At 38.4% G+C, this 16,877-nt stretch overlaps 1 protein-coding gene across 21 annotated transcripts in view; it reads right to left on the reverse strand.

Annotated features, from left to right (window-relative positions):
• Positions 1 to 16,877, reverse strand: part of SIPA1L1 (signal induced proliferation associated 1 like 1) — a 347,617-nt gene that overhangs the window by 135,292 nt on the left and 195,448 nt on the right. For all 21 annotated transcript variants that reach the window (XM_074327276.1, XM_074327274.1, XM_074327262.1 and 18 more), the window contains one exon: positions 14,904 to 16,699. In XM_074327276.1, coding sequence (XP_074183377.1) covers positions 14,904 to 16,401 — 1,498 coding nt within the window. In that variant the 5' untranslated portion in view covers positions 16,402 to 16,699. The remainder of the gene's footprint in view (positions 1 to 14,903; positions 16,700 to 16,877) is intronic.

Here is a 16,877-nt window from a genome sequence, read left to right on the forward strand (position 1 = left end):
GATAGCCTCTAAAAGAGTGGTTGAATACTGGGGCAAAATGAAAGTGTTTACTTTGCATGTTAATACTAATTATTTAAAAGTGTTAAGAATTCATAAAAATAAAAATTAGTGGAACCAAATATTGATATATTTCAAGTACAAAAATATAGAAATGTCATAACACAAAAATGTAAAATTTTTAAGAAACAAATATTAAACACAATCATTTTAGTGTAAATTATCACATAAAATAATAGTGTTATTTAAAAAAGAAACTAAACCTTACATAAAATGAAAAATGTTAAAAAGCAAAAAATTAAAGATCATTTAAACTTTTTTCATGTGTCATCATCAACACCCGACTATATTCTTGTGCAATTTTTTCCCAGCTGCTAAAGAAGTACATTTCTGAGTTGGGGGAATGTTGATGAGATAATTATAAAGTAACTTCTAACACTTTCTTCAGTCTCTATCATCAAACAAACACATCTTTGGTTGGATAACTCTGGGAAGATCGTTCAAAACTTATATGTGTGTTTGTACAGAAACATCAATCTTTTTTATTAAAAAAGAGCTCTCGCTATTACTGCCAAGAAAGCATTTTCATTTGGTCTTCATCTATTTCAGTTTCTTTGGTGTAGATAAAGATTCTGGTCTGGTTTCCTGTGTTAAATTCACTATTATCATGATCAGACTCTGCTTGTTCATAAAGTCTTTTGACTTGAGGAAAAATTACAATAAAAGCCTTGGATTTTTTTTGTTTTTTGTTTTTAATCCACTGTCCATTTTTCTGCTTCTGAAGATTATAGAGGAAAAAAACCAACCCTTTCTACATAAACACTTTATTCAATTCAATATCCTAAAGCAGTGTAATTCTCCAGTAGAAGAGTCTGGTTCAGCAGTGACCTTAAACTGAATTGCTGAGTACTTAAACTTTGATCTCAAGACAAATGACTCAGATTTTTTTTTTTTTTTTTTTTTGACTAAAATACCAGCCTTTTAGGGATACCCTCAGTTTGGTCCTTCTGGCCACTCTTGGCTCTGCCTGTCCTTTCCAATTTCACCGAACTGCAGTACCTTCCTCTGAGGACCACAGCCTTTGGGCAGCACCTCTTACTTGCTCCATGCTTCTGCCTTTTTAATTCTTCCCTACCATCCATCTACCTCCATCCTTTGCTAGTGGAACTCGCCACCAACTGCAGAGAGCTCTTCCAGCCAGACCCACAATCAACTTTGACTTTGGGGGGGAGGAAGGGGAAGAAAAGGAACAAGGACAGGGGAGCTGCAGTTGATGAAAGGCCAGGAAAACTTTAAGAAGAGAATTCAGGATGATCAAAGTCAGAGGAAGTAAAGAGGAAGCGAACAGGGAACGGACACTCAAGTCAGGTGGGTAAATCTGCTGATGTATGAATTGAAAAACAGGTATTATACCACCAAAAATAATGATATTTTAGTGCCAACCTACAGGAATGCCAAAAAGCAACACTGCAATCACTATATTAGAATCATATAACGCAGTGGAGTGAGGCACTTCGCCAAGCACTCTACTATTCACATCGACCATAAAAATATAGGAATTTCCTTCTTTTTTTACAGATGCGGCAACTATGATTTAGAGAGAATAAATCACTTCCCAGCCACAACTAGTATTCAAACACATTATTTAACTGCTGATAGCAAAGCTCATTTTCTTAGCCACTATAAGATACACTATCTTCCCAAAAGTTTCTAAAATTGTATTATGAATTTTTAAAAAGTTAAATAAAAGTAACCAGCCAGCTCACACATTAAGCTTTATTCCTTGATGAGCGACAGAGCCAAGGTTTCACTGTGTTGATAATGTCTTACCATATATGGTTCATTTCCCCCACCTTCATTTTTCATGTTTAATACCTAAACAAATGTTTACCCTGAAGTTTTCTTATTGGTTCTGATTCTTGAGTTTTAACAAGAATGGTACAAAGAGTGCCAATGAATAGTTCTGCTATCATTAGGACATTCCACATAAAGAGCTCTATTTCTGGTTGACATGTCCACAATAATAAAATTTCACATCCTTTGGGGAAACAGTAAATAGTTCAAAGCTACAGGTAAGTAGATCAAATACAGTCACATCGCCTGGTTGTGAGCTACATATAAGCATGTGTGCAAAAAAAGTTAAGCCTGGTATTTTAACTGTCAAGGAGGAAAGAAAAATAAAATCACAAGAGGCTTTAACCAGCAATTTGGGATTGCTTGTAATGGTTTTCATGATATCTGCCGATTCTGTATTAATATTTCAGTTGTGCATTTCCCTAGGGACATCAGCATAATCTGGACTGTGTACAACTATGAACAAAATTATTTTTACTTTTTTAAAACAATCTGTAAAGTTATAATTCACAGCTTAAAATATTTCTTTAGAATTGTTCATGTAGAATTTTAAACGGAAAATAAACTGATAAACACGTCAAAGAAATAAAAAGCTAATTACTATCTCACACCTAACAAAATTAGTGACATTTCTGAAGCGAAAAAAGGTCATTAGTAGAGCTGTAATATATTCATTCATACACTGCTGCTGGCACTGTGAATTGGTACCAACCATTTCAGAAACCTCTGTGTGTGTGTGTGTGTGTGTGTGTGTGTAATATAGAAATATATGTTAGAATCACAAAAATGTTCATATTCGAATCTTAGTTACCCTGACTATGCAGAAGGAAAAATGAAATGTTTTCTAGAAAAGGCGTCTTATACCACTATAGAAAGGGGGTACAACAGATACTAGTACTAAGCAGACAGACCTGGGCCTTATTATGTATCAACAGGTCAAAGAATTGAACAATTTACTAGCTGGGATTAAAATTATGTCACCATCTTTGATATTTTAAATCCTTATTTCTTAAAATAGTCTACTTGGTGGGCTACAGGTGTGCTACTGTCAGTGCAGACAACAACTGTGACCCTCATTATTCTCCGTCGCTCCGTGTTTTCATTAGATAGAGAATAAGGATGGCAGTAGGAGGACCACTCACTGTAGCCGTGCTTCTATAAAGTTGTTTATCTCTGCCTATTGGGTTCAAGTTGTTCAGATGTTTTTGGTTTGTTTGTTTTTCCCCATGCAACTTACTACATCTCAATATGACTAATAACTAAATTAGAAAGGACAGATCCAAAAGTTAAGAGAATTTTTTTTAAAAAGGCAGCAGGAGCATATTCTATTTTTAAAATGAAACACAGGTTTGCAAAAGTGGAGGTAACGAGAGTCCAACTGTTAAAGAATGGCTCTTTCTGAGGAGTGTACCACTCAGATTCTCAGTCTCTGGCCCCCAAAAGGCTCATCTGAATTATAAGGATGGAGGTTCCATAAGAACTAAATAGCTTAAGACTTTGCACCATAATCAAAAACAGGTCAAAGTAATGGACAGGGACATTTACACAGGACGGGCTACCTGCCAGGATTCTGTCCTAAAGCACTCCACTAAGCTTCTTATGATTATTGTCGCATAAGAGTAATTGCCCACATTTACAGTGCAGAGTACTCAAGTTCCAATTCTTCTTTCCATAGTAACTCTTAAAAGTGGGGTGGTCTATTTGCCAAAACTGTATGAAGTTGTGGGGCTTAAAACCACACGTAACTAAGTAGCCCCTAAGAGCTCCCTAACTTGCCAATAAAATGTAGGCTTTAACATGATGTTATGTTGACATTAATAAATTATATCAAAATGATTACAGAAGAAAGTGCAAAGAAAATTCTATTTGAAACAAAGGGAAAATAAAGAGTAACAGAATCAAAGTGAGATACTTTTTATTAGCCATTATCAATCTATGACAAATAGCCAATATTATATTTTTAAAAATCCAATCTCACTACTGATTGAAGGGAAAAAAAGTGTTTTTGATCTATAGTAAATGTTCAAAAGTAAAACCTGTAAATATTCAAAGTAGGCAAGAAAATGTTAAACTACACAGTCTTTAACATATCAGCTGGACCTTTCTAGTCTAAGCTTTCTTAAGAGCAATTTGGCATAAAAATCAAGGTTCCTGTCAAGTTTACACCATTTTATTTACAGGGTTCTACCTTACCGAAATAATTGGACATGTGGGAAAAAATTTACATAACAAGGTCATTCGTATAAGTCCAGAGGTTTTTAAACTTGTCTATGGATAGAACTTGGCGGGGAGGGCTCATCAATGAACTTCAATGAAAAAAACTATACTTTTATTTTCACTGATTTCTAAATGAAATGTAGCATTTCCATCAGTATAAATGTAGGCAACAAACTACAGTAATATTAGCTGTATGTGTGATTTTCAACAACTACAGAAATTATAGATATTTTCATATCACATTACAGTTATAGCAGACATACCAAAATATCAATTATGGTCATCACTACTTTGAAATTATAGTATTCAGACTTGATGCTAGATCTTTTGTTTGCAATTATATTTTAATATGCTTGGCTTGCTTTATGCTTTTATTTAATGCACTTAAAAACACGATTCTAAGGAGAGTCCAGAGATTTCACCAAACTGAGAAAGGGGTTAATAGAGGAAAAAACTTGGAATATCTGATGTAAGCATTATTTATAATAAGAAACTGGAAAACCTGAATTTACAACAGTTGGAAAAACTTTAAATAAATGATGGCATAGCCAAATTACGGAATCACAAAAAAAAAACCCAAAACTGTATTCAATGATCCTTATTTTACTTAAAAAATGAATATGCATGTATTAAAAAAGACGAGACAAAAATAATATCACTAGTAATCACACAATATATTTTCTTATTTTATATAGTTGCTAATTTTTCTGCAATGAATATATATATAAACTTATAAGATTTTTTTAAGTATAAAAAATATATTTGGTTTGCAAATGGTCAATGAGTATAAAGAATATTATAAAAGGCTGCATATTAATATAACTCTACTTTTAATGTTAGTTATACTAAATCAAATGTCAGCTTAGGGGGAAAAGGTATTTACCATCCAAATGAAAGAAATTATCATGAGACACCTGTCTCTAACTCAATTTCTTTATATTTAAAACACCCTTTGTACCTCCTTCCCAGGGATAATGCAGCAAGATGTCTTCCTATGTAAAATGCTTTTGAAGAATTTGTAAGGAAGTCCCTCAGACACAGCCAGAAACCAGTCAAGGCACAAGTCACTGGTGCTTATGGGGGTAGGGACCATGCCGTGTGTCTCAAAAACTCACCATAGCCCCATTTTTGTTGACTGACTGTCCATATGAATTGTAGAGGTTGCATCTGCTGATGCTTTTACACCATCAAATGCTGCTACTAAACTCAAACGCAGTTAGGAAGACCTCTCCTCTTACTTACCCCCCCAACCCCTGAAACTCAGAGGAATGGCTTCCTGTACAGACAAGGGGGCTCCATCAGAAGAAGAAAGGAACTGCTACAATAAAGCAAATCTTTTTTGAGCACCTAATTTCGGCACTCAGGGTGAGGGGCCCAGTAGTGTCTGAAGTTATAATATAATGAGGTATGCATTCAGAAAATAGGTGCCAGGCTTTAGTACATGCTACATACTGAAATAAAGATCTAAGGGGCCCTGATTTCCTTGAGACTGCAAAACAAAGAGCATAGACATTCTTTGGAATATGGCAACCTTCCAGTAAGCATGGCAGTCCCTTTGATGCATACTGCCATTTTCATGAGGATGGTTCATGTGGTAAGGTGGTTCCCCGAAAATAAGACCGAGTCTTATATTAAGGTTTGCTCCAAAAGATGCATTAGGGCTTATGTTCAGGGGATGTCATCCTGAAAAATCATGCTAGGGCTTATTTTTCGGTTAGGTCTTATTTTTGGGGGAACACAGTAGCTGCTGTTAATGACTGTACCGGAAGGATTTTGTTTTTTTACTTTTCATCTTGAATGCTTTTAGACTTACAGAAAAGTTGCAAAAATAGTACAAGGAGTTTCCATATATCCTTAACCCAGTCTCCTTCAATGTTATCATCTTCTGTAATTATATAGGTACAGTACAATCATCACTCATCAGAACCAGGAAATTAATATTGGTACAATCCCGTTAACTAAAGAGCTTACTCGAATTGCACCAGTTTTCACCATTTCACTACGTCTTTTAGGTTTTGAAGCCCCATTCCAGACCCTGTGTTGCAGTTAGCTGTTGTATTTCTCCTTAGTCCCCTGCTGTCTATAACACTTCTCCAGTCTTTACTTGTCTTTCATGACTTTGACAACTTGGAAGAGTATTTATCACTCAGTTTGGGTTGTCTGGTGATTTCACACAGTTGGTTTGAGATGATGCATTTAGGGCAAGAGAACCACAGAAAGGATGTAACCTCAGCACATCATTTCCTGGAGTTCATGATGTGGATCTTGGTTCACTTTGTAAGGTGGCATCTGTCAGGGACCTTCACCATAAAGATACATACTATCTTTCTCCTTGTAGTTTACAAATATCTTCAGGGAGATACTTTGAGATTATGTAAATCCTGCTTCTCCTCCTGTTTCTCCTCAAACTGTCACTCACTGATTTTAGCATCCATCAGCTGTGTCTAGTAAAGTTTACAACAGTAAAAATCAGTCTCCATAGTGGTGTTTTTGGCTTATGGGGATCAATTGGTGGTCGTGGTTAATTTCCACAAAACCACCGTCACCACACAGACTTGTTTGTGGTCTCATTTCCTGAAGAGAGGAAAAGGAGCTGTAACATATTATTCAGTGTCTGGCATATAACATAAGGTCATATACACAGAGGGCCCTCATTGCCTCTACATGATGCTATAAATCCAAGATACACTGGCTCCTCAACTCAGTAATTCGCATATTTCACATCAGGACCAAACGTGCATTCAATTGTGAAACATTCGCTGAGCCTACTTAATCTGTGGTCCTTGCCTTCAAGGAGTGTGCAGACTGGTTAGGAACCAGTACGCGTCACGGAAAGCACTGTGCAAAAACAAAAAATGCAGGGTAACTTGGAGCAGTGGTGGGAGAATCTGCACCTTTGGGAAGGAGGGGGTGACACAGGCACTATAAGCCGGGGAGAGGCAGGAGCTCGTTAGATGGAAAGAGAAGAAGGGAGAACAGCCCAGTCTAATGCATGCACTGGGGCGAAAGAGGAAAGGCAGCTCCATGCAGGAGTGCAGTGGAGCATGATACAGCCCTCCCATCTCTGACACCCATGTGGATTTCTATTCTGCGCCTCGTTCATTGCCCTCCCACTCTACAAAGACACATCCTTGTTATGAGGTCTCACTCCTTTTCTGACGCTAGCCCTAGGCCCTCCTGTGTAAGGCGAGGCCAGCTGGGGAAAGAGACCCACACACAGCGCTTCAGGGACACCTGCCACCTACACCAACTCTCCTCGGCCTTTGTTCATAAATGGGGTAAGATCATTAGACAACTAAGGAAAACCAACAGCATGAAAGAGAAAAACAAGAGACAGAAAATACAATTCAGAAGATACAACTCATTCAAGGAAAAGACTTAGATAAAAATTTCTAATAGCAATGGAGAAATGTGAGGTATATAAAATAAGGATAAGCTATTATGAAAAATAATTTCAGGAAACAAAAATAATCGGCTCCTGGGGAATAAAGCTACAGTTTCTGAAATAACAGTGAAAAGACTGGGTAATAGAAAGTAGAGAGCTACGTATCAATCCCTTACCCAGAGGATAAAATGTAGAACAAAAAATTTTTTAATTGAAATTATGAAAGAAAAGCATGGAAGATAAATCCAGAGGTTCCACCTTCCATCTAAATGGAGTTTTGGACAGAGAATATTGTAGAAGATTTTTTTAAATAATTTTTTAAAATCAGGGGGAAAAATGATGTTCAATGGCTTCTCATTTGTCTTCACAGCATGAATGGCAGACTGTAAACCCCATGAAGACAGGTGTTTCTGCTTTTATTCTCCTCCAGGCACTACAGCTGGCACAGAATAAGTGCTTAATAAATATTTAATGAATGAAAGGCTCCAGCTGTAGCATCTCTGGATCTGCTACAGTTTCCAGCCCATCCACACTCCTCCTGGGCAGCCCCATCCAGGAACTGAGCATGACCCAGGGAACAGGGAACAAGGCGGGGCGATTACTGCCCAACACAGACAGGGCTTCTAACGCTCACTCTTGGCTCCACTGTGTTGGCTGAGTCTCCGTCAGATCTGCATGATGGTCTGAGACTTTGCCTGCCCACTTTTGCTTCCCTTCCCTTGTCCTGCCTGGTGCCACATCTGCATCATGGACTGAAGGCTTTCCCTGCTAAACTCTGCTTCCTTCCCCTTTTTTTCTTGCACAGGCATTACCCCCAAGTCCCTAACAAACCCTGTGAATGCCCGTACTGTCTCAACATCTGCTTCTCAGAGGACTCAACGGACACAACGTAGTACTTGTTACACGATTAAATCATAAATTTGTTCTATGATTAGATTGCATTTGGCAAAGGCAAGAGGTTGGATTTTGAGTAGGGTGGACTAGAGGAGCTGGAGAGACTGAGACATCTATTGCTAGAATTGGGGCAAGAGGCAGAGAGCCTGAAGTTCTAGAACTGGGAAAGGGACATAAAGAGCAGGAAGTCAGCCGCAATTAGAAGGGAGACCGAAAGGCCTTTCCAGCTAATTGGAGGTTGAGAACAATGCAGAGAGAGGCATCAAAGAGGCTTCAGTGTTTCAAATCCCAGGGACTGAAAATAATGGGGCATTTACAACAGCAGGAGGGCCGAGATGAGGGAAGCCTGTTTAAGGAGAAAAACGAAGTCAAAATCTGTGTACATGGTTTTGAGTTGCCAACTAGAGAGCCATCCAGGTGGAGGCAGCTGACAGCCATGAGAAATGTAGCGAGAACTGAGGAGAAAGCTTGGGAATAGAGGTATTTTATTTGGATATAATTGTATATTAATTATCTTTTCCAAAAAGAAATTTTTGAGGAATTTTTGATTAATTATAAAGGAAATATATAAATCATGCTAAGGAAATAGAAATAGGAAAATAAAAGAGGAAAGGGCAAACAAATGTGTTAGTAATAAAGGTTGTATATTGAGCATCAGATTTGGGGGTTGAGGTAAACAGGAGATAGAGTTAAAAAAACAACAACAAGCAAACAAATAAAACATACCTATCACACGATAGACATGTGGTAGGACCAGAAAACAATTCCTGGCACCAAATTCAAAAATGAATTTCTCACATGGAACTTTTTTAACAGGCTGCAGAAGAATGATATAATGGGAAATGTCTTCACCACAAGTTTCATTGCAAAAGCAAATTCTGTTTTTGTATGATCTTAAAATGATGCCCTTGAATAAAGTCAAGTGTTTAAACAAATGTGGCCGCCGGACAGTCTATCTTGATTTTAAAAATAAAATACATGGAGGAGCAGGTGAAGCACATGCCTTTTAAGCAACTTCCACAAATCTCTGCACTGAGATGGCTCAGGTAATGTGAAATCTGGAATGCCTTCGAGATAGATCAGAATTCAGACACTCAGTGTTGGGACTCAGGAGATCACAGCCAAGGAAGGAGAGGATGTTTGTCTTCAAAGGAGCAACCATGCAAATTTCCATACACAATGACCTCCTTGCTACCAGAAACCCTGAGCAGATAAAAAGACAGAAGCAAAGTGTTGCTAGGTTCGTTTGTCAAGAAGTTATTTAGCGCCCCAAATCTCCCCGAGAAGGACGACATAATGAGAGAGCCGCCTTCAAACAAATTTTACACAGTTTATGTGATCACAATAAAATGTAAAAGACAAGGACATTAAAACAATAAATTATACAAACACAAAACCTTTCCCTATAACTTTGGCAGAGATTAAATGTTAAGTTCAAGAGCACAGAGCCCAACATGGTTCAGTGAAACAGACCTGTTGACTCCAGTTTATCACTTCCTTGAAATATAAGACCGTCCACATCAAAAAAACTAAACATAGAAATTATCCTTAAAGAACTCTGAATTACAAGGCGTTCCACACTACTTTCCTCAAGTCTAATGTTGCTATACTCACAGAAGGATTTTTTTTAAAAAATAAGCAAGATTTTTACAAATAAGCTTAGCTGTATGGTGTCCCCTGACGTTCCATAATATATGTACCATACAATGCTCCACTAAAATATAATACGTAGTTACTTAATGATGCTCATTTAACAAACTGGAACTTGAAGCATAGTTCCTGATAGCAAAATGGAGAATACATCCCAGTGCTAAAGCTGTCACCTCAAGTACAAATGAAGTTAAGTGTATATATTCTAAAGAAAAGATGTTAAAAATGGCCAATTACAAGAGGATGAGGGGTAAATAAAGAAAACTGGACGTTACAACAGCAACTGAAATCCCACTTGCTTGTGTCCTCAAACTGATGATCCTGGCTGAACCTGATTTGTGTGTGGGTGTGCGCGTGTGTGCGTGCAAACACAGGTGTGTGGTGGGATGAGGAGAGGTGGCGGTATAGGAGGAGGAAGGCGAACAATAAAAAACAATGCAATCTGGGGGCTTAGTTATCAGAAGCCTAAACAGGTGCACCAGCATTGGTTTTCCCTCTCCTCAGGAGTGGGAAAATATTCTTAGATGCGCTTCCAACCAGATAATGGCAGTATCTCCCGGCAGCCTGGGCAGCAGGGAGAGACCCTTCCTTGACACAGCATCTTCAGTAACTTGTTGAGAGTGACACCCCACCTAGCAGCAGATAAGCCTATCAACATTTTGATCAACGCAGCAACAAACACCACTGCCAAGGCAACCCGTGGGCTCTTTTCCATTAATGCATCTCTCTGAATGGGATTCAGGGAGGTCATGCCTCAAAGATTGTGTACTCAGTGCGAAATTGAAAACGTCCCATGTGGTCATAGCAAACGAGGTGAGTAATGGCTAGGAAAAACGTCTCTTCCTAAATAAGCCATGTCAGCTATAAGTAACATAATTATCCTATAACTTAGTATTTTCCACATATAAATTTCCTTGGTTCTTTGATCATGGTAACTACGAAAATAAAAGCTAAATATAAAACAAATATGTACTAAAAGGGAGATGACCAGATTAGTATTAACGCTATCCTACGGCCTGGTCTGTGCCTCTCTTGGGAGGCTGTGGCTGTATCACTTGGACTGATCACAATAACAGCTTCACCTTGGGGTCCTAGGAGCATTAAGTGAGGAGATCTGCATAAACACAAAGTAATAACATCATAAATGGTAGCTGTATTACTACTGTCTTTTAATCCTGGGTGAGTCCCCATGGAAACATCACACACACCAGCAAAACAGCAAAGGGTAGTGAACAGAAGAAAGGACTGCAAAGAAAAACAGCACTTATTTTAATAAGTGCAAACAGTGGGATTCCTCTATCGGTCTAGCATCTTTCCAGCAATGGGCTGGGCTTGCATGTTGAAGTCAAATGTCCTCTAAAGTCTAACTTTTCAAAATAATGATGTTTTTAAAAACCATGTGATATTAAAAGATGACTGCAGCTTCACCAGCCAAACACAACTAAATTTTACATATAATGTCGACTATAGAGTATACTTCAGTAAAGTGAATTTTTTTGTTCCGCAGAGACTTAGCCAGAATGAAGTCAGGAATGCATTAAACAGAATGGAAAATATATGGTGAAACAGAGGTTAAAGTGACAAGCAGGTCAGGAGCGCTACACCCCATTGCGGGAAGATAAATTACATCTGACACTGATGGACTCCTTCAACAGGATGACTCACTTTAAAGTTCTGATTAGGAAAAATGAGTTAGTGCACTAATTTCAGTGAACAAAGTTGTATACAAAAAATTGTAAGACAGAATTAGTTGACTATTTTAGATAGCGATAAAAAGTATAGATAGCATATGTGTTCTAATATACAGTTATACGTTAGGAGCTTAATTTCAGCTTAAAATGAAATTAAGAGTCATAATTTGTTGTATATTATCGTATTGTGACAAATGACCTGCCTGATTTGGAAGTGCTAAGTTGTGTGGCCCAAGAAAACACAGCCGGCATTCTCTGTCACTGCCCTCCACTGAACCAACTTCCTGGCTTAACTACTGTTCGCAGTTCCCTCTGTAAACCAGGATGACGAATGTCCAGTGGCAGCAACAGGCAATTTCTAGTGCCTCACACACAGAATTTCTGCTCCCACCAGCTGGACTTCATACTGACAAAGAGTCGGCTGTGTCTTCCCAAACCTGTTTATGCCAGTTGACTTGCTACTGTAATTATGAAATTTAATTAAATGTTATGAAAGCTGATGGAATATGAGCTCAAAAGATAAATCTTGTTTCTACTAAAAATTAAGTAGAAGGCTTTGGAAAGACTTAATAAAGGCAAGTCACTGAAAACTGTTGGATTAGATGTGGGTGGGACAAACATTAAAAAAATGAGAAAAAACATATGAAACCTAAGATTCTGTAAGATTCAGCTTGCTTGGCTAGTGTCTACGTTTTTGCTCTTGTGGTTTATACTATTAACACAACGTAAAATTCAAAATAGTAGAATCACTGTTACAGAAAAGCCCTTCGCCTCACAAGAGTTTGGCAAATATATTTTTATTTATTTTAATGAAAATAACACATTTTGCATATGTACATTTTTTTAAAGATGTAACTGATATTTTCAAGTAGCCAATTCCAATTATGTTGAACAAGAGGGTGTCTTCCATGCTTCAAATTAGAAACTACTTTGGACTAGTAGCTTTTAAATTTATGAAATGCTATAAACTAACCTGGATTACTCTGGAATATAAGCGTTCAAATTTTTATCCCATACTTTGGAAAGATAAAAATACTTTAAACAAATTTCTACCAGATTTAAACATAAAAATATACTCCTTCTCTTTAGACTAATATAGTAGAAAGCAGACAGAGCACAGCGGTTAGGACGAGCTCTGGTCGGACACATCAAAAGTGGAATCCTGGTTCCAACATTACTAGCTCCACGACAGCTTAACCACCAAGGTCACTTATGCCCAGTGTTTACATCTGGTAAATGCCATCAATAATCGTACCTACCTCAATGGGCAGAGAGAGGTTGAAATGAGAAAATGCATGTCTTAAAATAGCAAATGCTTAGCAAAATTTCTGGCACATAATAAGTACTCAAAAATGTTCATTATTAATATTATCAGAGTGACTAATAGGGAAAAAACGCCCATTACTACATAAATAAGATTATAACTATGTTCTCTCTCTCTCTTACACTGAACTCAATGTATTGGTTTTTAGCAAGATGGCCTCCACCTATAGACAGCTTCCGAAATACATGTGGAAAATTTCCCCCGGGGTGCAATAAATCAGGTGTTCTCAGAAAGGAGCAATTTTACCTCCTAAGGGATATTTGGCAATGCCTGGAAATATTTAAGTTCATCACAGCCGGAGTGGGGGCAGGAGACACCTGTTGGCATCTAGGGTGTAGAGGCCAGGGACGCTGCTAAACATCCTGCAATGCATAGGACAGCACCCCTCCCAACAAGAACTGTCTGGCCCCAAATGCCAAGATGGCAACATTGAGAAACCCTGTATCTTAAAGGACAGTATAAGAAGGAAGTGATTTCTGAAATCTTAACTCTAGAAAATTATTGTGAGAGAATAAAGATTGCTTAAAAATGAAGTTGGGGTTTTCATTATCATATTGATTCCAGGACCCCTGCCACAAATATTCAGGAGACACAGATACTCAGTAACAAGACAAGACTCTTTTGGTCAATAAGCCCTTGTGAATAGGGTCTATCATGTAATAATCTTATGATAAATTTTATTCTAAAGTGGGTAATGTCATAAAGCTATAATGAGTTCTAGAAATGCAACTTCATTCGGAAGAATAAATGTTAATAAGATTCAAATATCCCAAAACAGTAGGTGGGAAATCCAAACATTGCTGTGGTCCTTCGCATAGAGGGGGCCTCTCAGCAGGGCTACAGAGTAAGATCACTGAATAGATGAGGGATAAAAAACAAGGTGATGGAAGGAGAATGACTCTGGGTGGTGAGCACACAATGTGCTATACAGACGATATATTACGGAATTGTACACCTGAAATCTATGTAACTTTACTAACAATTGTCACCCCAATAAACTTTAGTTAAAAAAAAAGGATCCCTGAGCTCCCAATAGACCATAACTGCATGTCCTTTTTTGGCAAGCATCCTGCTCTGGGTGCTTGCATGACAAACTCATTCTTCAAATAATAATGCTGCTCGTAAACACTTTAGAAAGTTGCTGAGAGTTCATTTAAACTACTTACTTTTTAATAAATCACAGGGCCTTTCTTAAAAGTGTGGGATAAAACTATATACAAAGTACAATCTAATAATATATGTATACATTTTCCCCCCACAAAACAGAAAAGACTTGAAAGAAAGTCACAAACATGTTAAAGGTATTTATCTCTTCAGTGCCCTATTCAAATTAAGACCTAAATTTGATTCCTGGCTCTGAGACTCATTGAGTCTGTGACTTTTGTCAAATAATGTAACTAATTTTCACTAAAATTTCTGTGAAATGGAGAGGAAGGTATTACATTCGATGAGAACACTGAGGCAGAAAAATAGTCCTGTTCTGATTGTAAAAGTGTTAAATAAATGAAAGGCAGCAATAAGATTTTTTGTAATCCTTAAGATGAAGCTATATCTAAAATATTTTCAACTTTATCTAACATTTATCCCTAAAGGTGACACAAGTCTTCTACACAAAGACTATAATTTCATCCGCTAAATCAAAGGACTTTTTATTTAAAAAAAAATAAACATTAATATTTATATACAAGACATTTTAATACCTGAAAGGAGAAAGTAACTCAAAAATGCAAAAAGAAATACATGGTGGCAAATACCTATTTTACTATTTTACCGTCACGAAAAAGAAGGAGTTCCTGAAAATCTTTATGTCACCAATAAAAAAACCAGACAGACAGTACTTTTTCAGAAAGCACAGCACAGAAAATTAAAATAACAGAAGACCTCTACTTACCCTTCTGGTAGAAGAATTTCCTGTAATAGTAGGCGCCGAGGTCCACGTGTTCCACAATGTACCTTTTCACGCCATCCAGATGCAACACCACGTTTTCCTTGGGCACTTCCAGCACTGCCACTCCTGCATTCGTGCAATGGGAGCTGAGTGCAGACTCAAAGGAGGCACTTTCACATCCACTAAAGGAACCAGAATTTGATTTTGACAGGCTGATCTTCCTTTCACCTTCTCCACCTATCTCATTCCGAAAATAAGGGCAGCTCATTACAAGTTCATTGCTTTTATCATCTCCCTGGTCCATGCTGAGGCTTCCTTTGGAATTCAGGTCCTCTGTGCTGCCCATTGGGGAGCTAAAACTGACTGAGTGGGACAACGGTCCCGAGACCAAGGAAGCCACAGCAGCTGCCGAAGCCCCCGTGGTGGTATTTCTCCGCTTAATAACATTGTGCCTGTTCATAATCGCCTCATTCAAGTCAAATAATACACTCTGGACATCGTAGTGGGCAAAGCACTTTGGACACGTCCAGGGCCTGACGGAGTCTTCTGATCGGTTATCTTCAAGATCCGATGACTTCCCAAGTTCATCACCTTTGGCATTGCGTAATTTACGAAAAATGGATGAGTCTCCGGTTTCAGACTTGGAACGTCGCTTGAGTGGTTTTTCCCTTTCCTTAAAGAGCCTGAGGTTCTCCCTCTGTGAGATGGGCCCATCTATAACATCCAAAGAGAAACCGGATCCCTTGCCCCCACCGGTGATGAGAAAGTCACTGAGCTTGGTTGGAGTTGGACCTCGATCAGATTTGTCATCTTTGTAGCCCTTTAACAAATCAAAGAAGCTCTCTCCGGACGTTCCCTGCTTGTCAATTGAAGATGTGCTACCATATTCCCTGTGCAGTGATGGCCCAGTCTTGTATGTGGGCGAGATACATTCATCAAAGCTATCCATGTCAAGTTCACTTATGGTGATATCACTGTTGCTCCGTTGTCGTATTCTGCGAAGAGCCTTTCTAGGGGAGCTGGGATAGGCTTCAGGCATGAGAAATCTGGAGTCCATGTTCTCCGACGGTCTCGTCTTGTTTTTCAGCGTGTTCTGTATGCTTTTTAACATGGCTGAGTCACTGGAATTGAGGCTAACAGAACTTCCCTGACTCACAGGACTGCTTTTGGAGGACATGCTCTCAAGGCAACTTGAGGTTTCTATTTCCTGGCTTGAACGACTAGATTCTTTTACGTTTTCCTTCCGTGGGGGCCAATCTGCGATCCTTGCCCTAACCCCCATCTTTGGGACCCCGGGGGTTGAGGTTATATGGTGAGAACCTTCACTGCGGGGGGGCCCCACAGGAGCCATGATGGAAGATCCCAAGCTGCCATTTTGGGACCTGAAACGCCGCATGTAGAAGTCGTCGGTGTGGACTTTGGGAGGGCCATCTGTGCCGACGACCGAGGCCCTTTCGGTGGCAACAGGCCTCTCCGTCTGGGACCGTTTCAAGCTGGTCATGATGTAAAAGCAATCAGACTTAAATCCCTGAAGAAAGGACCATCATATTGAAGTTTTAAATGGGTCCCTTTTGGAGAACGGTTTCCAGCAAACACAGCAGTTGCATGAGATCTTAATCTTTTTCATTTAAAGGTTAAATGATGCTTTATTTTCAAATTTCTGAAAAATCCAGATCTTCAAAACATTATAATCCACACTAGTGTTTTTGCTTCACTTTACTAGATGGCTTCCTTTCAGAAAAAACTGAAGGGAACTTGTATTATGGGGACTCTGTGATTGCCGTAATCCCATGCTTTCTCTAAAAGATAGAACGACAGTTGGAATTAGCATTTGATAAATACATCTAAAAATAAATATTAATGTAATATAATATAAATAAATGCAATTGCCAAAATCAGACACATGAAAATAAAAGATTCCATAATGGCTGTGGTTCACAGTTCACAACCCATATATTTTAGTAAAGCACGTTTGAA

Source organism: Rhinolophus sinicus, linkage group LG03, assembly GCF_036562045.2.
Source record: "Rhinolophus sinicus isolate RSC01 linkage group LG03, ASM3656204v1, whole genome shotgun sequence".
Taxonomy (NCBI): Eukaryota; Metazoa; Chordata; class Mammalia; order Chiroptera; family Rhinolophidae; genus Rhinolophus; species Rhinolophus sinicus.